We start from the raw sequence: 27,939 nt of genomic DNA on the forward strand, positions 1-27,939 counted from the left end.
CTATTTTGTATTTGACTTACCATTTCATCAACGGGAAATAAAGTATTGATGTACAAAAGGTTTCTCCACCAATATTTAGGACATGTTATGTGATCCATAGTAGGTGGATCGAAGATTGAAAATGCATCTAAATATTTCATTGTGATTTGGACAACAAAAAGAACATACATGTAGGGAGCAGTTAATCTAAAAAATGTAGATATTATTATTAACAAGGTATTTATACTCAAAATGTGTTTAAATAGTTAAATATGTAGTTTATTTCAAAAGTTTTTTGTATTATTTTGTGAGTTGTAATCTGCATGTCTCTTTATATTAATTGAAAATACTGTAATATTTTATTTAGGTTCGCAATATGTGTACCTTATTTCTTTTATTTCATTTTCCACCTTTACTTTCCGTTCAAATAAACACATACTTTATTTCAATTCAAATTACATTTATTTATGCTCAAATAAACACACTATTTCAGTCACTTTATCTAAACGGAGAAAAAAAGGGCACCTTACAATAAGATGATGCACACATTACATCGGTCTTTTTTCTCCTTTTTTCTCCGTGTACTACCTACTAACAATGATCAACACCAGAGATACCCAGCAGGAGATGGGAAACTTCTGACGTCATACAGGTTTGCCTACAAGCTCGGATTGATACTTTTGGCTAAGTATGCGTGAAAAGTCGGACGCTTTTGGCTAAGTATGCGTAAGAACACTGTGGTTACACAGTTACACTTTGTGTGTATTTCACATTTATTCACGGATACAAAAAAATTACAACACGAAATAAACAAATGGGTTTTGATTGAGGGATAAAACGTACGTTTACGATCTCGTGGGTATCTCTGATCAACTCTTTACTTTACCACTGACTGTATTCTTCCACTTTCAAAATTTAACTGTGTCCGGTCGGTGTCCGCACAATCTATTCATGTATATTAAGGTGGAGTGAAACTGCACTTTTTTTTCTTTTTTTTTCTTCTTCTACATACCAGGGACTGGTGTCATTAGTCATCAAAAACGAGCATACCAAATCTCAGCCCTATTCCAGTTCGTTTAGCGAGGAGAGGCAATTTAAAAAGAAATTATTTAATTTGAAACAAAAAAATATTAAAAATCAACGGTTATACTTACAATAACGTGCTATACCTTTTTGTAAAGCCAAAAACCTCGTCTTTTACAAAAATGTTTAATATGGCGATTTTCTGGCACAGTTTTTGAAAAATTAATTTTCGAAATCAAAATTTTGAAAAAAAAATTTCAAACTAATTTTTTTTCAAAATTTTATGTAAATAAGTACTACTTAAGTTTTTAAAATTCGATGCTGTATTTTGTTTTTAAAGAAAAATAGAAAACCGCATCCAAAAACATCTTGTCATTTTCGAGAAATTAACAAAAAACAAAAACTATTTTTGTCTAAGAAATTTCTTTATTTTTGTTTTTACGTGGCTGGATTATGGGAGTTGGGAGTGCTCGCCGCCCATGGATTCTTGCAGTAAGGGCCTTAAGTCAATAAAATCGCAATTTTTTTAATGAAAATTGAACAATAAATAATAAGGTACATGTTTTTCGAATAAAAAAAAACTGAGTAAAACAGTAAAAACTCAAAAAACTCCATAAATAAACCTCTATGGTGTTTTCATTTTTTTCAAGTGACTTGTGAACCCTCTAAAACTTCTTTGATCGATCTGAAACTTTTTTGCCGTTATTTAAGTTCCAAATGGCACCCATCCTGGCTATGTAGAACAAAAAATAAGACAACTTTTTTTTCACTCCACCCTAATGTACATATATCCCTATTTCCAAGTTCCAAAAATTTCTCGTTTCTTGCTTCTAGAAAAGACACCAACTCCTTTTCAGGAGTCGCTGTATACTTCCCATCTAGTGGCATATTTTTTTTTGGAATATACAGTTTTCCAGGGAAATTCCAATGAGTGGGTTCACAATGTTGTTTATAAGTCTGTTCAGCGAGGATTTTTCTAGATCAGAACAGGACAGGACAGCACAGTTTCGTGAGAAACGTCAGATCAAGTTAGAACAGTCATTTAAACGTCAGTTGTCAAAATAAAAAAAAAAACAAATTGTAAATTATATGAATTTTTTGCTTATCGGTTCTCGTTAGTTTTATATATTTTTTGAGTTTTTTCTGCGGAAAATATAATTAAAAATTGTTTTTAGTTAGAAAAACCACGAGCACCCGAGAAATATTCGCACAATTAAATCGAAACAAAAACAAAAAATGACAGCTTTGCTTTTGACACTTCTCACGCATCTATTCTAACCTGGTCTGACTCAAAAGCAAGAACAGAAAATCCTGTTCTAAATTGTTCTAGTTTTGTCAATGAACAGGAAACTAGAACAGTTCAGCACAGAAAAAATCTCAATGAACAGCAAAAAGCTGTACTTTTCTGCCTAGAACAGTCCAGCACAGCGTCAGTGAACAGACTTTATGATGTTTATCTTCACAGTAGTAGTTAGTTTGTTTAGACATTTATCTTAAAAGTAGTTCAGTAATTCATCGTTACATTGCCCTTTAAGGATTGTTTGTTCCGAACAACGCCATCGCTTCTGACTGAAATTGACATTTTTTGGAATTGACATTTTTTCGTATAATCGGATAACTCAGAGAGTCTCGAAGGCTATAGGTAGAGTGCAACGCGGTTTAAAACACAAAATTATTTCTACACTTCATTTATATACATATTCACCGTTGGTTGAAACTTGACCTACTCTACTCTTTAAATGCTTTTTAGTGAAATAAAATCAAGGAACTACAAGGGCCACTTTTTGCAAAATGTGGGAAATTTACAAAAGTAATTTTTTTTTCTTTCTAGCGTCATTTATATTTGAAAAAAAAAAAACTACAAAAATTGTTTTTGACATCAAGAAATAAGTTGTCTGCATCATTGCTTTTTATTATGGGGTGCAAAAACTGTTACAAAATGAGTTTTAAAATTTTCACTTTTTTCAAATTTGTAAATCTGCAGATAAAAGAGGTGGTAAAGTGAGAAAAAAGTGAAAAATCTCAGATTTCATGATCATTTTGAGACCTGAGATTCAAAAATATGGATTCAAGATTCATAAATCTGAATCTTGGTTAATCAAGATTAACATATGTAGCTAGACCAGGAAAAATCTGAGATTTTCAAAAGCAATAATTATAATTAGTTTAATATTTTTTAAGTTTTTCTGACCACAAAATTAAAAACAATGATGTAGCTTATTTCTTGATGTAGAAAAAACAAAAGTGTTTGTACTTTTGTAAATTTGCCACTTTTTGCCAAAAGTGGCCATTATAGTTAACTAAAGGTTATTTATACACATTTCGACGATAGCGTCAAAATAAAACAAAAGTCTTCCACATTCCACATACGAATTTCAATTTCAATCTTTTGACCCTGCATATAAACGGGCAACCGTTTATATGCACGACTATACAAATCTACGAACATACCCCAATATGTCAAAAATTTATCCGAAAGCAAAACCAAAATAAAAAATCAAACTTTGAACAAATGCAGATGGATGTCGAATGGAGAATAAGGAAAATCCATTTTTAGCAATTTAATTTGGTTTTTTTCATTTCTAACGTTTCAAAAATAAATTAATTATACCTAAAAAGTATTCAAAACTAATCTTAAATAAAATTCGTTTTTTTGTTTTAATTTTATTATCTGACAGCTCACAGCTGGACAGCTGCGAATGCGTTTTTTTGGGAGATCGAATTTGGCTGCAGATGGGGATTGTATAACCATACAAGTTCTCCTTATTCAAACCCTGTTGCTGTAGCTCTGAGTCATATCTTGTTTTGATCCTGTCACTAGATGCTTTTATATTTTGTGCTTGTCCGTTGTTGAATGTCTTCTAGTCTTTCTTTCTTGTCATCCACATACTCGTGTATTCTTTGTGGCTCATTTGGAACTTCGAATTTGACTCACTCGGCAGACTTGTTGTTGCGCCAAACAGGATTTCCGATTGTGTACGTCCGGTGGAATTATATGTTGCACTTTTATTCGTTGATTGTCACTGACTACTTTTGACAGGTGTTCTTTAAGTGTCCTGTTAAATAGCTCAACCATCCCATCAGATTGTGGATGAAGTGCTCACTATCTTGATAGTAAGGAGGGAGCAAAACTTCTTGAACGATCTTAGATTTGAGGTTCCTTCCTTATGGTCAGAATGAAGTTTTGTGGGTACTCCGAACCTGCTCACCCAATAGAAGAAGATCTGATCCACGACTGTCATGCACATGTTAAAACAAAATAGTTAAAAATAACTATTAAAACAGTTAAAATTAACTAGCTATTCCGTATTAACTACGTAGCAATTAAAATAGTCATTTTAAACTATTACGTTTATATAGTCATTATTTATAATAGTCACATGCCACAGGATAATATCTAAAACTAACTTTTTCGTATAGTTACAGATAACTATTATAGACGCATTGTGCCAATACAGGTTTGAAATCACACGATTTCAAAAATAGACTTTTTAATTCTTTTTTTTTGTTTTAAGTCTCTATTTTCAAGGAAAACCAATGTCAAACCATATAAAATTTGTTCAGGGTGTTGCTAGAAAAAAAAGTAAGAAATTATTAGTACAATCAATTACTATTAATTGCTCAAAATCATTAACTTATGTTTCAGTGAAAATTTTGTAAGAAAACAAAAATTAATTATGAACAGGGAGAGAAAGCTACCATAAAAAACTATTTAATATTTATTTTTTCATGTTTAGGTTTTTTTATATTATTTCCACTCCCATTGTATATAGTCCCTCCCTCATTTGACTATTTCAATAGTCACAATCACTATTTTAATAGTTAAAATTGACTATTTAGTAGTTAGTTTGGAAAATACTTCGATTGACTATAGTCACAAATAACTATTTTTAAAATCCCGATTTTAACTATGAAAATATTTAGTTAAAAAATAGTTATGTGACTGTTTTTTTTTTTCTGAGTGTACAATCTGCGAGGTGTGTTGGATGTCGTGAATCTATCTATGTGTGCGTGTTAACGTCACTTACCACAGTGGTGGCTTTCACATATTCACATATATTCACAGAAAATACTGTAAACAAAAGGGTTTTAGGCATAAACAAACTATACCAGGACTGGAAACTGAGCGGTCTAATGACGTTTGCCTACAAGCTGCGAGGCATAGAGGAAGGAATACCTAGAGAGCCGACTCGTACCCCCCCCCCCCCACCCTCCTTGCCTAAAACACCCGAAAATTTAATTTCAGATAATTGGTATACATCTCTGTTATTTTTCTCTTGTTTTCCTATCTGTGAATACGTGTGAAAGGTATAATGCGTTTAATACCTTTTCAATAAATACGTATAGAAATAAAAATAAAGGTTCGTGTTTTGAATTTATTATTATTATTTGATGAATTAATTCGTCTAATGGGCACTTAAATTGTTTTGAGCAAAACTCCACAGTTGAATATGTTGTGCCATTAAAAATGCACGGGAAAACTACCACATATAAGCACTCTGGAGTTTTTTCTCTCATTGCAGCTTGTAGGGTGGAAGAGAAAAACACCCGAAGTCCCGTCTCTAGGTATTCCTTTCTCTATGTCATCGCATGTGAAGAGTTTTGGTCCATTTCCAAAACGAACAAATCTCAAAATCAATTCTCATCATGCTGTTTATTACCTTATCCTTAACAACAATCCGAAATTTTTTTTGACAAAAGTTTTAATAGTAGGTATGGATCACAGATCCAAATGAGTATGTTCGAATTTGTTCGAACAATTTCAATTTTTTTAAAATGATCGTTCGTGCTCTATCGTTTTCTCTCTATACTCGTAAATCATCTTACTCATAAACAAAAATACTCACAAACAAAACCATACAAATTGTTTGAACTCATGAGTATACTCGATCCTCAATACCCACGAACAAAATGACTCGTAAACAGATCGACTGTTCATTAACACTAGGTTTTACTCGAAATTATCGAAAGTGATCGAAGTGTTCGAACGTGATCGAAAAATCATGAACAGTTTCAACAATGAAAACAACCACTTCCAATTTCTACGTCCTATAGGTAGGTACCTGTTGCATATTTTTTTTTATTTAGGTTTTGAGGGTTGGTTGTTTGCGGTACAACTGCAATTAAAGCAGGTTATTTTAATTTTACAATTGTGGTTTTAGAAAGGGATTTTCAATGACTGAGTAAATAAAAAAGTAATTAGTCGTTAGGTAACAATACAAATAGTGGGGAATGCCCAGTTAATTTGTGCAGGTAGGTGCGTAGTAGAAACATACATATCCCTAAAAAATATGCAATAATGCTATTTGGGATGATTGTTTTTAAAACAAATTACTATTTTTTCGGGTAGGTATATTGGGGAAATTACAAATCAGCATGAAAGGGTTAAAGGGAAAGTTATGAATGAAATATTTTAGTTCAAAAGCTGATTTCTTGTGAGAACAATATTAATCTTCTGAGTTCATTTAAAAAAGTAATAGTTTTATAAAAAACAATGGAAGAACAAAGTATTAGCTTAAATCTTAATAATAATATAAAAATACAAAGTAAAACATTATTTAGTGAATTTGTTTTATCGCAAAATTAAAATGTCATTCAAAAGTGCGACATTTTTATATCCCCCGTGCAATAAAATGCAATTATTGTCCCCAACTGAAAATGAAAAGACTAAAATATATGATTACATAAAGTCAATAGTTCCTGCTACTGCTGCGGCATCTGAAGATATTTTGGACGAAAAACTAACAGTTCCAGGGCCAGTTATATTTTCTCGGATTTTATGAACGAAAATACAACAACGAGCATCAACTCTATTGATCTTCAAATAGAAAGATACATTCAGTTTAATTCGAAAGGCCCTGTGGATATTCTTCAATGGTGGTGTGAAAATAAAGGCCAATTCAAAAACAGCACATAAAATCTTGAATCGTATTCCCGCAACATTAGCAGCATATTTTCACATATTTTTTTTTTTTTTTTTCATAAATAGAAGTGTCATAATTTTTAACTTAATTTAATTTATTCAATTTTTTGTATCTAGCATTAAGTTTTATTTAATTTTTCTTTTTTTTCTGTATTTAATTTAATTTTATTCTAATATGTTTTTCTTCATTTCATTATCTTGTCAAATTAATTAATTTAAATAAAACAAATGTAACTTGCTTTTGTGTACCAAACTGATTCTCTTTTATTTATGCTACAAGAAAAACCACCCTCGAACACTATGAACATTTCCTTTCCAGTTCGAGTAATTTCGATCACATTGATCATAAACATTTTGTTCATGATCATTTAACTCGATTTTACTCGAACAGAAAAATGATCGTTTGAACTCGTTTGAAATGTAGGATTACTTACGAGTCATCATACTCCTAAACAGGAAAGCTCGAACATATTTGAGTTGTGTTGATTCTGTTTGTTCGAGAACGTTTCTATTAAAACTATTTTCTTTTGTTAAGTGTAGCTAAATGTATAAAAAATATATTTTGTAGAACTTTTACCTAGCTACAAAATATTAGTCTAAGAGCCAGCGACCTAAAGTTTGCAGGTAATTGCTTAGTATTCACCCCTATGAAATATGTCTAAGGACATCCCCAGGCATGTTACTGCAAAAAAAAAAGTCTCGTGAGACGTGGCAAAAACGGTCTGCCAAGCACTTGAATGTGAAAAAAATTTTAAATTAAGAACTCGACCTTAAATCAAAAAAAAAATATTTAAAGAGAACGGCAACACTTACAAAACTAAACGATACCTTTTTTTAAAGGTAAAAAGTTATACTACTTTTTGGTTTTTATATAAATGTTTTTTGATGAATAGTTTTTGAAACAAAAAATTTCAAACACAAAATTTTGAAAAAAAATTCAAAAAAAGTTCAAACAGTTTTTTTTTTCATAAAATTTACCCAATCAAGTATTATTTTTTTTTGTTTTAATTTCTCTTATATATTTTGAGTCAAACACCGAAAACTAAAAGTCAAAATCTCTTTTACTTTTCGAGAAAACTGAAAATTACCAAACCTTCTATTTTTTCACCAACGCCAAAATTACGGCTATTAATTATGTCTTTCAGAAAGAAAGTAAGATGTTCACGGGTTTTATTGCAGGAATCGTTCAATGGGTTATAAAAAAGATAAAACCGCGGAGTGCTATTAAATGAGAGGGTGGGAACTGGAGATAGGGGTGCAAAAGCCCCCTTTTTGGTTTTTTCAATATATCTCGTAAACAAAGCATAATTTTGAGATATTGTTCTTAATAAGTTTTGTAGAGAATAAAATTTCCTATAATAATAATGTTTTTTAAAAAATTTATAAAAAAAATTTTCTTAACAAAACAGTCAAAACAAACAAAAAAAAAATCAAACAAAATCAATTTTTTTAGTTTTTTTACTTTTTTGGTTGCGTCTCTTATTTGGGCTGAGATAGACATTAACATTGCTCTAATAAAACATAGAAGATTAAATTTTCTTTGAAATGCTGGTCTCATCAAATTTTTTCATTGAAAATTAACCAAAATATGGCCATTTGAACCTATCTTTTTTTCGCAGATTCAGTTTTTCTCAAGTAAAAAAGAAAAATTTGAGGGGAAAGTACTATAACTTAGCAACCAAGAATTGATAGCGGTTTTTTGTAGAAGGGTTAAATACAATCATTTTTTACTATGGGAGGGGGTGTCTATCTTCCCCCGTTTAGGCGGAAGGGGTTATTAAAAAAAAGAAAAATACTTAAAATCAAAAAAATTTATTAAAAAACAACGGTAACACTTACAGTTATGAACGATACTTTTTTCAAAAGCTAAAATTATACACTTAATTTAAATTTGTAAGTTAAGTTATTTAAATCAATTGTTTTCAAAATAAATGAATGAGCCTGGTAAAGAAAGTAGTTTTTGCTTTTTTTAATTTTTTAAGGAAAACAAGAAGGCATAGGAACATAATGATTTTCAGTTTTTGATAAGAAATCAATTGAGGCTGTTTACTTTATGGATAAACTTCGTATTGAAATCCAAAGTCATTCTTAAAATAGTAATCAACGTGTTTTTTAAACTTTTTTTTCTAAAATTTTGACTTTGAAATCGTTTATTTCGAAATAGTCGGTTTAAATAACTTAACTTAAAAATTTAAATTTAGTGTATAATTTTAGCTTTCGAAAAAAGTGTCGTTCATAACTGTAAGTGTTACCGTTGTTTTTTATTAAATTTTTTTGATTTTAAGTATTTTTCTTTTTTTTAATAACCCCTTCCGCCTAAACGGGGGAAGATAGACACCCCCTCCCATAGTAAAAAATGATTGTATTTAACCCTTCTACAAAAAACCGCTATCAATTCTTGGTTGCTAAGTTATAGTACTTTCCCCTCAAATTTTTCTTTTTTACTTGAGAAAAACTGAATCTGCGAAAAAAAGATAGGTTCAAATGGCCATATTTTGGTTAATTTTCAATGAAAAAATTTGATGAGACCAGCATTTCAAAGAAAATTTAATCTTCTATGTTTTATTAGAGCAATGTTAATGTCTATCTCAGCCCAAATAAGAGACACAACCAAAAAAGTAAAAAAACTAAAAAAATTGATTTTGTTTGATTTTTTTTTTGTTTGTTTTGACTGTTTTGTTAAGAAAATTTTTTTTATAAATTTTTTAAAAAACATTATTATTATAGGAAATTTTATTTTCTACAAAACTTATTAAGAACAATATCTCAAAATTATGCTTTGTTTACGAGATATATTGAAAAAACCAAAAAGGGGGCTTTTGCACCCCTATCTCCAGTTCCCACCCTCTCATTTAATAGCACTCCGCGGTTTTATCTTTTTTATAACCCATTGAACGATTCCTGCAATAAAACCCGTGAACATCTTACTTTCTTTCTGAAAGACATAATTAATAGCCGTAATTTTGGCGTTGGTGAAAAAATAGAAGGTTTGGTAATTTTCAGTTTTCTCGAAAAGTAAAAGAGATTTTGACTTTTAGTTTTCGGTGTTTGACTCAAAATATATAAGAGAAATTAAAACAAAAAAAAAATAATACTTGATTGGGTAAATTTTATGAAAAAAAAAACTGTTTGAACTTTTTTTGAATTTTTTTTCAAAATGTTGTGTTTGAAATTTTTTGTTTCAAAAACTATTCATCAAAAAACATTTATATAAAAACCAAAAAGTAGTATAACTTTTTACCTTTAAAAAAAGGTATCGTTTAGTTTTGTAAGTGTTGCCGTTCTCTTTAAATATTTTTTTTTTGATTTAAGGTCGAGTTCTTAATTTAAAATTTTTTTCACATTCAAGTGCTTGGCAGACCGTTTTTGCCACGTCTCACGAGACTTTTTTTTTTGCAGTAACATGCCTGGGGATGTCCTTAAACATATTTCATAGGGGTGAATACTAAGCAATTACCTGCAAACTTTAGGTCGCTGGCTCTCGGTCTATATCGTTTGGTATTTACTTTTTGGACCGATAGTTCAAAAGATAAAAAATAAAAACGATTTTGGACTTATCATACTTTGAAAATAAACGAATGTGAAATTAGTTTTAATAGTCCGGTCAATTTAGACATCCGAGGTTATATTAATTTCCAGCAAGCTGAAATTTGGTAGGATTGTTGGAAACACCATCATAAATTAAATCTAAAAAGTCCTCATCGATCCGAGGCCTGGAAAAAAATTTACGGGGGGTCAAAGGTCACAAAAACTGGTTTTTCACGATTTTCAGCAAAACAGTAAGTCTTATCAAACAATTTTCAATGCAAGAATTGTAGACCAGATTATTATATACAAAAAGTGTCATGACACTTTTTTTCCTTAGACCCACCGTTTCTTAGGTATAACGATTCAAAAAGTTGAAGTTGAGTTGTAATCCTCATAATCAGGCCTATTCTGAAAAAAATTCTAACTGAAAATTTCCTGAAATGTCATTATTTTTTTAGCTTGAATCTCGTTCTTCAATGGTTAAGAATATGGGAAAGCAAAAAAAATGGAAATTTTCACCATTTTTCCGATTGGGCCCTTCTCCCGAAACCATTTCCCTGGGAATTTTTGTTTAGAATATGTCTGAATATATACAGGGTGTGCAATAGAGAATGGACAACCCTAAAACGGCTGATAACTACACTTATGACTGTTTTAAAATATTGGCTTTTTTCGTTCAGTGTATTTTAAATTTTATCATCTTATGTTTTCGTTCACTACAACCACGAATGAACGAATTTTATTAATTTCTTTTTTTATCATTTTCTACAATAATTGTATGAGTACATAAACGCTTTAAAAACTGCAAGCTATTGCACATTTTCGTAAGAAAAATTTTGAAATCTGTTTTTTGATACAAAATGTAAAAAAAAGTATTTTATGAAAAATTTTAAACACTGTGGTATAAAATAAATCTATAGAAACCTAAGTGGCCAACTTTCTTAAAAATATTCCCCTTAGACGAGAACATTTTTGGGAAAGTTCGCCACCTAGGTTTCTATAGATATATTTTATACCACAAGTGTTTAAAATTTTTCATAAAATACTTTTTTTACATTTTGCATCGAAAAACAGATTTCAAATTTTTTTAAAGGAAAATGTGCAATAGCCATGAAATTTTTAAAGTGTTTAAGTACTCATCCAATTATTGTAGAAAATTATAAAAAAAAGAAATTAATAAAATTCGTTTTTTTTTCTATTTTTGTCCTGCCAAATTCTCACCCGTGTGTGCCGACAGGTGGTTAATATTGAAATGACGAAGGGATAGAAATTTTCAGATGCTTTTCACTCATTATTTAGAATTTTACAAAAAATTGTCTCTGATTCCTTCAGCATTCGGTTATTTACAAAATTAAACACATTGAGTTATATTTTAGATTTTCTTAAATTGGTTCTCAAAGACTGTTAAGTTACAAAGCTTGCTTAAATATTTATTTTATCTTAGACAATGTTTGCTTAAGTTCTTAACCCTAATAAAAATAATTGCTAGTTGTTTTGAAATAATGTAAGAGATTTAAATATTCTAGTACAAAGTAGGTACCTACTATGTATTACACATATTTTAAGCAAACAAAATTCACAAATATGATCGCACTTACATATTTATTAAACAGAAACATTGCAAAAACAGAAAAAAATTGAGAAATGAGATTCTTCTTAAAAATGTTGTCCAGTTTATGTTTAATGGGGCAAATTTCCAAAACATCAACAAAATTGAACCAGTCACACAGTAGATCACCAGATTTATCAACAAAATGTACCACATAGGAAAGCCACAGAAAGCTTATTTAATATTTTATTCACTCCATGGTCCATGGAATATAGACTCTATGTACATAAAAATAGTAAATAATTGTACAATAGAATTAATAAGTAAAATAAGTATACACTTATTTTGATATGCACGAAATGTGTAGGTACAGAAAAAGTTCATAATGCATACAATTTTTCAAGTAAAAGCATTTAGGTACTATTTTGTTTGCATAATCCACCCATAATCCCAATTGTTCATGCTCTAATCAGCGTTGTTCTTATTAATTAAAAGTTCCTTTTTGGGAAAAAAAGCATCATCATTGCAAAAAAAACTTCATAATTCAGCATAGCGTTCGTTAAAAGTTTGAGCACATTTTTTTCCAAAATATGGTAAAATAGTTGGTTTGAAAACCAAAACAAAATTTCACTTTTCATTTTACAATAAATAATTATACATTACTTCTAATATTTATTCAAAACAAAAAGTTCAGATTTACAAAAACAAAAAAAAATTATTTCGTTACTCTCGAATTTTTGAAAAATTTCAATAACTTTGTTAAAAATATGTATATGTTTCAAAATTATTGTTTCTTCACCAAATGTGGTTTACATAGGGTCAATGTGGGTAAATGTAAACAGGGGTAAATGAAAACATGGCTCATAACAAGCTTCAGTTAAATCTATTTGATGCATACATAAGTACAAATCGCGGACGCATGTATCTTTTAACTTATACGTCAAGCTCATTGCTGTCAAGAGAGAATTCATTCGACGAGCGTATTTTCCGTGAAAGATAATTTTTTAAAGTGCCAAACAAGTCGTTAGTCTTTCAGAAAAATTAAATATTTTTGCAGATTCAATAAAGTCAGTATAATTTGCAAATATTTTTTTGTTTTTAATTTTGATGTAGATTCTATGTGATACAAGCAAATTTTAAAATACAGGACATTTATGTCGATTTGCATGTGTTTACATTTACCCCAGAATATTTTTCATAATGGGTAAATGTAAACAACGTATTCTGGGGGTAAATATAAACATACATTTTTGGTGAAATTATTGGTTTTAATAAAAATAACATATTTTAAGTCAATTACTACTGCTAAAGTGCCGCGGAGTCACATTTTAAAGTAGCCAACACCATCATTTTCAGTGGATGATGTTGCAAAATCGGCCTTTGACGTAAAAAAACAAAAAATATTACGTTCAGAGCTGCTCAGGATGCATATTGGGCGCCTATATAAAGAATCAAAGGAAGAAAACAAAAACTTTTATTGGAATTTGAAAAAGTTTTTGTCAAATACCTTCTTGAACGTTTTTCAAGTTGTTATCCATATGATAAAGAGGAAATTCTAAATTTTATACCACCGTTTACATTTACCCCGAATTTGCAAAAAAACACAAACATGGTGGGGTATTTGTAAACATGCCATATTTGACAGTAATGTAAACAATTTGGGAAATATTTGTTTATATTTATAAAGAAGAATTGCCATCATTTCATATTTGCATTTGAAGATACCATTCAAGTTGTTCCGTGAAAACATAAAAAAATCTAAAGTCGAAAGAAAAAAAAGACATGAAATTGTTTACATTTACCCACATTGACCCTACATACTTTTTTAAATTTTTATGTGAACTATGATCCACGCTCTTATTTTATTAAAGGCCAGGATAAAAATTAACTTAAAACGTATTGATAAAGATTTAAAGTTATTGAAGGTTATTTTTGTAGCAAAAACTGTGTAATCAGACAGAAAAACTATTTTGTAAAAAATATACATATTATTTTCGTTGATGTTATAACAATTAAAGCTTTTTTAGCAAATTAATGAAAAAAATCGGTTTCACTCTTATTGATTTGGCTTCCACTGTATATTCATAATCTGGATATAAACCTGAGTGCCAAATTTCATTGAAATCCGCTCACTAGTTCAGATTTTTTAGAATTAGGGCGAAATTCATGCCGTTACTGAAGTTAAGATTTTGCTCAGCTTAAGCACTCCCTCAACTACAGTCGTCGGCATAATTATTTTGACTAATTTTCAATTCTCGATCTGATAAGAATAATTTCTAACGGTTAAACTTTACATAGGTAAAGTTGATGGTTATTTATTAAGTATGTTATGGTGAATCTATGGTGGTCAAACTAAGTCATATGAGTGAAATTTGGCGTTCAGGCAGCTTTTTTTGTATTAAAAGTGCTATTTTTTGAGTGGCAAAAGTATTTTGACCAGAATTCTTTTTCAATTTTGGTAAGGTAAAGTAATACATTTTGCTTATTTTAAGCATGTATCCAACTGTTGAACATGTTAAGGCTCAGATTCATAAAAAAAATTGGAAACATTTCGCAAATAAATATTGAAATAAGGGCATTTATTGTTACAAGTTAAAATTCCCGTTACCTGCTAATCTAATCAATGGAGAACTGATTTGTTTGCGTCAAATTATATCTTAGCTTATAAAGAAACTCAAGAGTACGAGTACTGAGAAAAATCAGCCATGAATCTGTACAAAACAAAAAATTACACAAAAAAAAGACAATTTTTTTTTTGCGTAGTTCACTTTGAATCCCAAATTGAACCCTAATATCTTGGAGCTGGAAATGAAATCCCTAGGGAAGAATTCCTCATCAGAAAGCATAGATTCCCTGGAGACTTAGGAAACACAATTTTGGAACTTATCCAGCAAGAAAAGGACTAGTTAACCTCTTGAAAGCATGTTGAAAACTATGAAATTCGCAAAAAATCGTGTTGGTAAGCCTCTTTCTTTCTGGAACAAAGTTATCTAGACAGCTTCCGAACAAAATTCACTTTTGGAGATTTATGGAGTGCAAAAGAACTTTCATCGGTCCATTAAATCTTGTTCCAGAAAGAAAGAGGCTTACCAACATGATTTTTTGCGAATTTCATAGTTTTCAACATCTTTTCAAGAGGTTAACTAGTCCTTTTCTTGCTGGATAAGTTCCAAAATTGTGTTTCCTAAGTCTCCAGGGAATCTATGCTTTCTGATGAGGAATTCTTCCCTAGGGATTTCATTTCCAGCTCCAAGATATTAGGGTTCAATTTGGGATTCAAAGTGAACTACGCAAAAAAAAAATTGTCTTTTTTTTGTGTAATTTTTTGTTTTGTACAGATTCATGGCTGATTTTTCTCAGTACTCGTACTCTTGAGTTTCTTTATAAGCTAAGATATAATTTGACGCAAACAAATCAGTTCTCCATTGATTAGATTAGCAGGTAACGGGAATTTTAACTTGTAACAATAAATGCCCTTATTTCAATATTTATTTGCGAAATGTTTCCAATTTTTTTTATGAATCTGAGCCTTAACATGTTCAACAGTTGGATACATGCTTAAAATAAGCAAAATGTATTACTTTACCTTACCAAAATTGAAAAAGAATTCTGGTCAAAATACTTTTGCCACTCAAAAAATAGCACTTTTAATACAAAAAAAGCTGCCTGAACGCCAAATTTCACTCATATGACTTACTTTGACCACCATAGACTCACCATAACATACTTAATAAATAACCATCAACTTTACCTATGTAAAGTTTAACCGTTAGAAATTATTCTTATCAGATCGAGAATTGAAAATTAGTCAAAATAATTATGCCGACGACTGTAATGTCATTATTCGCAGCAAGAATAGAGCGATCCACTTAAGTAGAGTAAAATCTCGACTTAAGGAAAAAATATTCTCAATCCAGCTGTCATCTGAAAATACATATATTGTTTTTAATAATTCTTCATCGATTTGGTTTTGATTTGTTGCGGTAGAAGATATTTAACACTAAAGAAATAAAGGAATAGAGATATTATAATATGATATTTGTTAAATATATATTATAATATATATTTATTTATTTATTTGATAATTTTGTTATGTACGAAACAATGATCGGAGAACCAAGCTGATTAAAACTTTAAAAAATGTTTTTAAACTAAGAAGATAATCATTTCTCGATCTTTCATAGATTGGTCCTGATTTACCAGTGTTTATATTTGGGATTTGGCAGTCCAAAATTACTTCGTTCGCTACTAAGTGTTTTTTTTAAATCTCCACAGGAAAAAAAATCTTTATTTAAATACTTGAATGAGAGAAGGCGCGATTTCTGAGCTTGCCCCAGGTGTTCTAAAGGCTAGAAACGGCAATAGGTTGACTATTGATCCGCTGGTATAGAGCACGCTGGACAATAAAGCACTGTTTGTTTACAAATGACATTGTGGTTCTTGCGACATCTCCTGAAACGTTACAGCTTATGATCAAGCGACTGTTTGAATACTGTAAATTATGGAACCTAGTGGTCAACATGGGAAAGTATAAGATTATGGGTTTTAAGGGCGGTGTCAGAGAGAATATTAATTTTTTTGTTTATCACAGCTCTGTTTCAGTTTGTTTGAGGCAGATTTCAATTGCGAATATCTCTGCTTGAAATACGGAATTAAACTTGTCCATGCTCTGGTGCAGATGGGTTTTGGTGTTCATTCCGAATACTCAAGCCCCATCAACTTCATTTGTTTTAGAGCCATCTGTGTACCATACATGAGACTCGCTATTGAAGATGGGTCTGTTCTGTTCCCAGTCATGTCGGAGGGGAATGTGACTTTATAGTTTTGGGTGAAGTTATTGTCTACTAGAGATATTTTAAGTAATTCTTCCTTATTCAAATCAATGTGAATATCGGGGTGAATTATCTTGGAATTAGAGTTATCTTCTGCGATGAGCCTGTAGCCGCTGGCCATGGCTTCTTTCTTTAGTAGGAGATGGAGTGGTGGTAGATCTGCGATAACTTCTAACGCTACTGTGGGGGCTGTTCTCATTGCTCCTGAAATATTGATACAAGATAGTCTTTGTAGTTTATTGAGCTTGGCTTGTACTGTTTTTTTGTTTTGTTCTATGCCACCAGACCGGTGCAGCGTATGTTCTTATTGGTCTGGCAATGGCTGATTTTGGGGTTGGCACCCCAGTTCTTACCAGTTAGATATTTGCTGGTCCATAAGGCAGTCCTGGCTTTGTCAATGGTTTTTTTTATATGAGAGTTCCAGTTGAGTTTATCGTCTAGGGTAACCCCTAAATATTTAACTTCCTTTGAGAATTCTATCGCTTTCCCATACAAGGTTTCCCACTGTGTGGCGTGTCGGGGGCCCCGGGGACGGCCCCGCTTGCCCCAATGGTTTGGACGCCCCTGGCTTTAACCATATTTTACTATTAACAAAACTAAATAAGATTGGCTTACCTCACTGGTTTTTTTAATTTGTTTGGAGTCATATTTTTATATTCAAGATCACAGTACGTCCACTTTGATCCAGCGTTACTCTCATGTAACATATTTTTAAAAATTCGTAAAAAATATTCCATTCAATAATTTTTTAGGTTTCGATGGTTTATTGAGAGATAATAACTAGGTGTAACACTCAAAATATACGCGGGCGGAGACCTATCACGTTTTGTAGAGATAGTCGCACTGATAACGAAACGGTATTTAAAAAGTCCCTAACACCCTCAAAATCTGGAGTTAGCAGTGCCGGATTAGCCTCAAGGCAAACTAGGCAGCTGCCTAGGGGCCCCACTTCAGCTAGGGGCCCCTCACCCTGACAACGAACAAACAAAATTTCTTGGAAAAGTATCTTCAATAAAAAACAGCATTACATTGTATTTGAAAAAATAAGAAAAAAGAAGAACAAAAAAAAAAGAAGAATAAAAAAACTTTTGCAAATCATAAAAACATTAGCCCCGTTCCATTGGAGGTGGTTAGTCATGAGTAGATCTAGTACCTACTATAAATAACACAATCTTCTACTCGCGGCGATAGGAATGTGTAGTTGTTGAACTAGATTTCTACTCACGAGTAAACTACCACCTTCAATATAACAGGGCTATTGTATATATGTATGCATGTGTTTATAATGAATTATGACTCCCATCCCATCCTGAAGGGCCCAACCCAGCGATGCCAGATTGAGGGATTTTTTCCCGTTTTTTTCGGGATTTTTGATTAGGGAAAACGGAAAAATCAACCCAGAAAATGGGAATACAGTCAGCTCAAAATATATCACGTTTTAATAAAAAAGTTGTTTTTACAAATTCAAAATTCATCATATTTATATAACAAATTAAAAAAAAATACTTCTTCCCATGTGCTCCAACCTTAATATTTAAACTGTAAATCTCTTCTTAAAAAAAAAAATATTAATATTACTTGTGTATTCGAATATAATTCCAACGACATCGAACCACAGTTTAGTAACGAGATGGTGCCATTCAAGATCTTCATGTTGCAATCAGATACGTCAGAAAATGTGAGATTGTGCACGCAGAGAAGTTACTCAAATTGATATTAGATTTAATCAAATCACGGAATTGGTTTGTATATATTTTTTTATATAACTTTATTGTTAATAAATCTTACCTTTGTCATTTTTTGTTTATTTGAACAACAATGTAGCTATTCAATAAAAACGATACCAATCTCTTTTCCAAGATGGCGGCTGCTCCCGACCTCCTATCATCCAAACAAATTAACTTTTATGATAAGGACAACCTGTGTTTCGCATGAAAAAAATATTGTAACGTGAAAAAATCTGATTTCATGCCCATATTTTGACTAATTTGCCTGGGCTATAATAACACAGCCACACAAAAAAATATAAAAGTTCTGGTCTGGGGTTGCGACCAGGTTTTTCATATAGTTTTGGGGTCGCTGAAACCGAAACCGAAGTCCGTTTTGCCCCATCACGTCAGGTTTTCGAGATAACCTCAAAAAATGTCACGAAAACAAAAACTTTTTTTCTCCGATCTGGATGTGCGAATATGTTATTCATATAGTTTTTGGATCGCTGAATCCAGATTCGAAGTCAATTTTGCCCTATCACGTCAGGTTTCTGAGATATCCTCAAAAAAATGTCAAAACCAAAAAAACAAAATTTCTTATCTGGAGTTGCGACTCGATTTTTCATATAGTTTTTGGGTTGCTTAAACCGAATCCGAAGTCTATTTTGCCGTATCACGTCAGGTTTTTGAAATATCCTCAAAAAATGTCTAAACTAAAAAAAAAAGTTCTTATCTGAGGATATCTCAGAAACCTGACGTGATAGGGCAAAATTGACTTCGAATCTGGATTCAGCGATCCAAAAACTATATGATTAACATATTCGCACATCCAGATCAGAAAAAAAAATTTTTGTTTTCGTGACATTTTTTGAGGTTATCTCGAAAACCTGACGTGATGGGGCAAAACGGACTTCAGATTCGTTTTCAGCGACCCCAAAACTATATGAAAAACCTGGTCGCAACCCCAGACCAGAACTTTTATATTTTTTTGTGTGGCTGTGTAATTGAATCAAAATTAAAACTTTTTGGTATGATTTCTCTCTCCAGTTTTATAATGAAACCGTAATGCCGACTTATCACGAGTCGATTTTCGCCGTGCGGCGAAGCTTTTCGGCGTCAGTCGAGTCGTGTGAAGGTAAGCCGCACGCGACTAAAGTGATAATCCCCATACTAGAGTCCTAGTCGACTTTAGCCGTGAGACATATCATGTGGCTGAAACCGACTCGTGAAAAGTCGGCATATTAATATTTTCTAATAACTTATCGTTAATCGAAGTTATCTGTGAAGCATCAAGTTGCTTTAATGTTGAAATATCGCTGCAATATTTATTATAGTTATTACAAAACTTTTAGTTTACGTTTATAAAATGACATGATAGGACACAGATTATAGCCGATTAGTCTTTAGTAAGTTACCTACACAAATTTCTAACTTAACTTAAAAAGAGCTTATGATATTGAAAAACCATCGGAAAAGGGCCCAAGAATTACTGTGCCTAGGGGCCCATGACATGGTTAATCCGGCACTGGGAGTTAGGGGCAAAAAACGGTTTTTTTACCTTCACCCATTGAAAAAAATCTAGCTTCCCCAAATTTTTACCCATTTTCGATTTAACAGTTTCTAATACGAGATAAATATACCTTTTCAACAATGTATAAAACATGTAACTCGGTTAACCCACCTAGAATTTATAACTGTCAAAGTTCAAAAATTCCATTTTTTTCGCCATTAATCCAACTTCGACGTCATATTAAAGTATATGTTTTCACAACAGCATGCTGTTTTAAAAATACATTCTAATATAATATTTATACCCAAATCAAACGAGGTATTTTTTTATGAAAATCACTTTAAAGTTGGCTTAGAAAAAAAGATTATTCTCTCCTACCGCGTATATTTTAAAACCTCATTTTTGTAACACCGTGAATGTCTCGTTACTGGATTATTATAAAAAGTTAGTCAAATATCATACTTTTAATTTTTGGTTATCGAAAAAGGGATTGAAATTCACATTTTTTTTTTTAATTTTTTTTGCAAAAAAATTTTTTTATACATACATATGTATATGTTCATAATTTTGAAAAAAAAAAAGATTAAAAAAATGTTAATCCAGAAAGTGTTTTGTTTTTTGGCTTAGAAGAAGTAGCATATACAATACATTATTGTTCCATAAAAAGTTATTTTCTCAGATGTCCGACTTTTTTTGGTGGTCATAGGCAGTGCATGTTACTTGCATTTAACATGAGAATAACACATTAGTTTTGCTATTTATTATTTCGGAAAATAACTTTTAGCTATTCATATTTCTTATGGCGTTTTCGATTGGCTCTCCGGAAGCGTCCGGAATCATTCAGAAGCCTTCTGAAAGTGTTTTATTCGCACAAAACTGACAGACAGAACGCTTCTTAGAAGAGAAATTCTCTTCTCGATTTAAAATCGGAATTCACTCAAAAAGCACTAACACATGAATATTTGAAAGTCAAATTAATCACTCAATCAATGTTTTTGTTTTATTTTTTGAAATAAATTATTGTTTCCGAAATAAATTTTTTAATTAATTTTCAAATTTACTTAAAATATTTTGGAAGCCAACTTCACCATTAATTTCTTGAGCATTAACGTTTTTGAACAATTTTAAAGATTTTTTTTGAAAGAAAAATAAATTAATATGAATTATTTGACATTTGAAATCTCAAAGAAAAACACACAAACACAAAAAAAAATGAATTGAGTGGAAGTGATTTAAACTGTTTTATTGGATTTCAGAATGAGTGAATCCTTGAGTGTTTCCAATCGAAAACGACATTAGTTTTGATGTTTTTGACACGATTATACTGAAAAAACATTTTCTAATATTGATTTTCATAGCTTGGTTTCGAAAGGGTTAAAAATGAGTTGACGAAAAAAATATTTGTGTCTCCCAAGGAAACCATATTGGTCCTTTTTTAATTTTATTATTTATAAATGACTTACATAATACAATTCAGAACTAATTATGATACTCATGAACCTTTGTTTGCTGTATGCACAGCGTTTAATAAAAATTTCCATCTAATTGATTTAAATGAAATATAGTTTAAAAAAAGAATAATACAGAATTGCACAATCTCAAAACTAATTATTTATAAATTTGTAGCTACGTAATAAATAAATGTAATAAATACATAAATAAGAGCGGCTGCATTCCCGTTTGCAATATAACCATGTATTGCGGTGTATTCAGGGGCAATTGAAAAACTCTTTTAACCAGAGACCAGAAATAACAGTTAACCTTTATTTTCAATTTGTTTCTCTCTGAGAGTTACCATTGCTTTAAATACACTTAGGAGCAAAAAAATGGAATCAAACGTTGAGTTCTGTAAAAACGATGATTGGTCAGGATGTAATTGACATACATGAATGTTAATTATACCATTAAAAACTTGAAACAAAAGCTAAAATCAATGCTAAGAACTTAAAAACCCGTTCACTTTATAAAGACCCAATCAACATAAATGAAGTATGTAAGGAAAAAAAAAACTGAAATTGAAACAGAGAGTATCTGGAAAATTTAACATTAAAAAAAATGAAGTTATTTATTGACAGATAACGTCAATAGTAACGTAAGGAAAAAAAGACTGAAATTGAAGCAGAGAGTATCAAGAAAATTTAAAATAAAAAAAAATGAAGTGCAATATATTGACAGATAGCGATGATACTACGTATGCATTTTTATGTTCTTACCAACAATTCAAAGTAAAAAATCCAAGCTTTTAAATGAGACCATGAGACTTGAAGAAACATTATTTTATCCATTTCAATTTTTGTTTTTAATATAAATAATTTATTTGATTCCGTTTTTTTGCTCCTAAGTGTAGTTTTCGGTTAAGGTTTGAGATTTATTTAAAAAAATCAAAAATAAAGGTTATCGGTTGAATTTTAATTTTTTATTTTTTTAAATATCTCTCAATGGTTGAGATTTTTACAAAAAAAAAAAATAAATGGAAAAGGTCAACCTTTAACCGGTTTCGCTGAAAATAAATCAAAAATGGTTAAATCAAAGGAAAATGTCGAATATGTCAAAAATGTCTTTAGTTTACAAAAATAAAATTGAAAATAATGTTTTTTCTTAGTTTATGTATCAAGTTCAACTAATAATAGACTGCCAAAGTTCTTTAATAAAATGCAAAGATGAAAATTTCTTTTCCACTGTGATTTGAATCGCTGGGACGATAAGCACAGCCAATGCAATTTTGTATATTTCAGGAGAACGATGTTCTAATTGATACATGACCGAAACATAAAAAAATACGGAATAAAGGTTTCTATCAGATCTTCGCCGAATTTTTTCTTTTTTTTTAAATAAAGGTTATTTTATGACCTTTTTTGAAAATGGCAACAAATAAGAGTATTTAAGGAACCTTAACACCGTTGAATGAATACCCCTATTATTTTTTTTTTTTTTTTTGGGAATCGTAGAAAACTATCGATACGAGTGTTAGGTACTCATAGGAAAAAATAACTGCTTGAAGCTCACTAGCCAGTTGGTTTCTTTATTTCATCATAATAATCGTACAAAAAAAAAACAACCAAATTTTAACGCGGTTTCTTTGTGTGTTCATATAATATGCAGCTTTGAAAGACCGGTGCTGATACCTCGGTGCGCGAAAAACCGCGAAAAACCAAAATCTACTTTGTGGGGAAATTATTAAACCTTTGGAGTGATTTATTTTAAGAAGTTTTGGACCAACAGAGCTGTGGTTACGCTCAATGATATGCACCATTTACATTTTGAAAGCTAAAATCTGAAAAAAGTCCGAAAATTTCGCGGTTTTTCGCGCACCGAGGTATCAGCACCGGTCTTTCAAAGCTGCAAACTTATTTAAGCTACTGGTGTCTATCCATACAACATCTCAAAAAATCAGTACATTGCAATTAGGTATAACATAGGTACACTTTGCCAAACAATTTAGTTTAAAACTCATTTGGGTTTTGTATGGTTTTTCAAGAGAAACTTTTCGTCGGTCGTTGATTTGACATGAAAAGTTATTTAAAACCATTCAAAATAGTTGAAAAGTTCGTATTAAATGTTTTTCTATGCAATAGACTAAGTCAAATGGCTGTCGCTTCATCCATTCCATCCGTATTTATAAAAATACACATACACAAAATTGCTCACAATGCCATAAATTTTATAATTTGTCATACTTAGTTTATATTAAATCAATCCCTCGAGGTCTGTTTACTTTAAAAGTCTAAAACTAACCCATTATAACGATTTTATCGAAGTTTAAAAACTTGCTTTCAACTAAAAAAGTCAAAAATATAGAAAAAGTGCTAATTTTTGAAAAGGTACATTTCAATCATTTCTTGACTGGAAAACAAATTTTAATTTTTTTTATTGATCTTAGGTTAGAATTTTAGTCAAAAATAATTTTTTAAATTTTTTAACTATCTCAACTTCATAGAAAATTTAATTTTTCGTTTTCTCAGAAATGCAACAATAGATTTGGTAGCACTTTTGGGTGGAGTATTCTTTTATACCAAGGAATCAGATTCAGCAATAAAAACTCTTGAACGAATTTGTTCTATTTATTTCTGGAGCTCCGGTCTATTAAATAGACTATAAACTGAAATTCTTAAAATGCTCAAACGGAAAGGTTTAATAAACCTCCTCTATACAGGGTGTCCCAAAAGTTAACTTCGAAACGAAGACGGTAGATAGGGTGGTGACAGTTATCAGAAAAATAATATATTTTGTGAGTTATGGGTATGGGTAATGTACGAATAACTATAATTGGAGTTTGTGTGAGAGATGAGTCGCACAGGATTTAAAAGGCATGAAGTATTTACCCATGTCCAACGAAGGTGTGAATTATAATACACCCAACCTAAATTTAGTATGGCTGAGTGCCCACCCTAATGTGTCGTCAACATAAAAGAAAAATCACCCGGTTGATGAATTTCCTATCCCCTGTTTATCTGCGCGAAGGTCCACGTGTTTAGAGTAGATTAATTTTAGCAAAATCCATCAGATTCTATCTCACCATTTTAGAAGGAAAATGGTGTAGATTCCGTTCGATGAAAATACTCTTTCTCCAAATTATTAATGTTGGGCCGGTTTGGGCTGGGGACTTTGCGAGTTTTACAAAATAGTTTTTCGCTAACTTTTTTATATTGGAATTGACGGAAAAGGGTTGAATGCGTCCACTGAGCTATTGGTTATCATGTTCACCAATGCACGGGATCGCGTGCGATGGTTGTATCTAGCTGGACGCAAATCTCACCCAATGGGCGAGATGTTGCTGAATGTCCGAAAGAGAACACCACCATGCAAAAAGATCTGAGTAGGATGGCTATATGCCGTAACATCATGGATGAGCTTCACCCGCCATTTTTATGGACACTTTTTAAAAGCCCACCAAACGAATTGGAACAAAAAAAGAAGTTAGCCGAAAATTATTTTTGCGAGTTATTTTTTTTTTTTACGAATTGATTAATTTTGTGAAAAGAAAGAAAAAAGAGATATTAAAGAAAAAGCCCAGTTGGGGATTATAACATTGAAAAAGGAGTGAGCTGATTACTGTCCAGAGGGGAAGAATAAGCTCAGGAGGAAGAGTTTTGTCTAGAAGGAGATCTCAGAGTCAGGAGATAGAATCTGGGGAGTTAAAAAGCTAAGTATAATTTTGGTAGGTATTGTTTTTCAATTTTTTTGATATTAAAAGTGTGGAATTTTGTGGCCCATTTGAGTGGCAATTGTCTTATACCGGTAGGCCTTTGCTACCCGCTAATTTTTCCCGATATTGCGCGACTCGTGACCGTTTCTGCCCTTCAAGCAAGAAACCGGAGTTCGGAAAAGACACTCCGACCTCCGAACGAGAAAAGTGGGGTTGCACTCACACACTTGAAACTTTTTGTGTATGAACACAAAGTCGAAGGAGAAATAGTGGTGAAAAGTGCAAAAAGGAGAAATAAAGAAGGAAAGACAAAGGCAACAAAATGACATAGCGCCATTTTGTTATTTGTTGCATTGTCTCGCGTGTCGTGGCTCGTCATAAATTAATTTTTATTTTTATAATAATGTTAACAAATTGGAATATTTCAACCAAAAATAAAGGTAAGCATTGCTGAAATGTAGCATAGCAATTTTCTTCTAGCAATAATCTTCTCCGGCATTAAACCACCACCAACATTCAACAGCTACATAACTATGCAATCATTTGTTGAATTATATGGAAGGAAGATCAAACACCACTCCAGCCGCTGGCCAGTACAGGATATATCAACAGAAAATTATCAAAATATGTTTTTGTTTGTGAAAATAAAATGAAAAAATTTTAGTGAAAAAAAAAATAAATTGTGTTCTTTTTGTTGGTGCAAATGGCTTCAGGTGCCAAACGTCATTCCTTTTTTCGATTCCTTTTCTGGTAGGCTTTCGCTAATCCGCCTCGGGTCCGACTTTGGCTCCGTTTTCTCGGAATGGAGGTTTTCACCACACCAATACATACATATGCAATCGACTTCGCGGTGATTATAATTTCCATACTAATTTGAGCCGCCTTCGGACCAGTTTCTGATCCGAAGTCGGAATCAGCTCCGCCTCAGGCGGAGCGGATTCGGACCGAGGTCGGACTTGTTTGCTTGAAGGGTGAAACCGTTGAACTTTCGGAAATTAACCCCTGGTGATTTTCCTTTGTGTTCTGTGACACAAAGAATTGTTCTTATTTTCATTGTTTGCTTTTACATTCATCTTTTTTTACATTAATAAATTCAACAATAATTGGCCCACGGCAAAAATAGACGATGGTATTATATACCTACACATATGATACATGGTATCTTTTAATGCTGATTCCAAAAAATCTAAAATCAAGGCAATCTGACGTCTCTGAAAATAGTTATATCTGTTTTTCATCTGTCAACCCATTTTTTTTTATTCATTTTTATTATTCATCAACTTAAAACTATCTTAAAGCTAGACAAAAATTCATAAAAACTAGCCTACTTATCAATTACTTACACTATTCGGTATTCGGCCTATTTTTCTGGTATTCGGTATTCGGCCGAATAGTTTAACTATTCGGCCGAATACCGAATACCAAATGGAGAAGAAAAAAGACTTAAATTATTATACCAAAACGTGTGTTTTATTAAAAAATTGCAATTTTAGTACTCATAATCTACTAAAGGCAAGTTGTGGTGAATGAAAACTATTTGTTCCGCATTTGTTGGTAGTAAACGATTACGTTTATCTTCGTAGACTATAGTCTTTCGCTGTAAACACTTGTCCCAGGAGAAGAAAGGTAGACTTTAGCAAATGTTATCAAAATATGAAATTTTGTATTATATGTTGACCACCACTTGTATGGGTCCGCCGTTCGATCTTGGCGAACAGTCCTCATATATAATTCGATTTTGGATGTCTACCTTTGCAGTAGTAGGTAGTGTGTTCAGACATTTACATATCTTAAACGTAGTTCAGTTATTCATCGTTACGATACGATGTTATTGGGATTTTTTTAAGCCACATCTATTCTTGAGACAAAGTATAAAATTTTTGAAATTACCAACGGTTTTTTCTGAGTTCCTTGGCCGAGTATTCGGCGGCCGAATATTCGGTATTCGGCTGAGGAGCATGGCCGAATATTCGGTGTTCGGCCAAATCAATGTTCGCGGCATCTCTAACTTACAACTAACTTACTGGCCCTATACGGGCACTCTAAGTTATACTTCATTTTTCTTAATACTAATGCCTTTCGGTCTTAAAACTAATTTAATTCAAATGGTATTTCAAGGTTTTATTTTTTCCAAGAAATAATTTATAACAAACTTGGATTCTGATAATTTTTTTTGTTTATTTTAAAACTTAAAAACTAATTAAAACTACTTAAACTACTTAAAAACTAATTAAAACTACTTAAAGTACTTAAAACTACTTAAAAACTAGAACAGCCACAGCAAGCAATTTTGTGATTTTTATATTTTTTCGTATTTTTTCGGTTTTTTTTTTAAATTTTGTTGTATTTTTTTTTGTGCCACCCTGACTGTCCCTACTTAAAACTTAACACCTAAAACTATGTAAGCCGGCCAAGGCATGAAAACAAAGACCACTTTAACGATTTACACTATTATGAAGCCAGCAAAATTGGTTCTCCTGCCTTACCCTATCTCTTCGGTCCCGATCGGACATAGTCCTACTGAACCGAAGACGCCCTTCTCCGCCTAGTGCGAGGATGTTCCCGTCATACAGCAGTCGCCTTTCCACGGTTCTTCGCCCGACGCACACTGGGGAAATTTGTATGGGAGTGCGGAAAAAATTAAATAAAAACTGAACCACTGAATAGATTTGGATGAAATTTTCAGGGATGACAGTTTTCGTCGTAAGAAATTATTATTATTCATTTCCGCCCACTGCCA

At 31.6% G+C, this 27,939-nt stretch overlaps 1 protein-coding gene across 1 annotated transcript in view; it reads right to left on the bottom strand.

Annotated features, from left to right (window-relative positions):
- LOC129912260 (nose resistant to fluoxetine protein 6) overlaps window positions 1-27,939 on the bottom strand; it is a 174,540-nt gene that overhangs the window by 16,774 nt on the left and 129,827 nt on the right. Inside the window, exon 5 of the mRNA XM_055990436.1 lies at window positions 21-186. Within this exon, the coding sequence (XP_055846411.1) occupies window positions 21-186 (166 nt within the window). The remainder of the gene's footprint in view (window positions 1-20; window positions 187-27,939) is intronic.

Source organism: Episyrphus balteatus, chromosome 2 (genome assembly GCF_945859705.1).
Source record: "Episyrphus balteatus chromosome 2, idEpiBalt1.1, whole genome shotgun sequence".
Classification (NCBI taxonomy): domain Eukaryota; kingdom Metazoa; phylum Arthropoda; class Insecta; order Diptera; family Syrphidae; genus Episyrphus; species Episyrphus balteatus.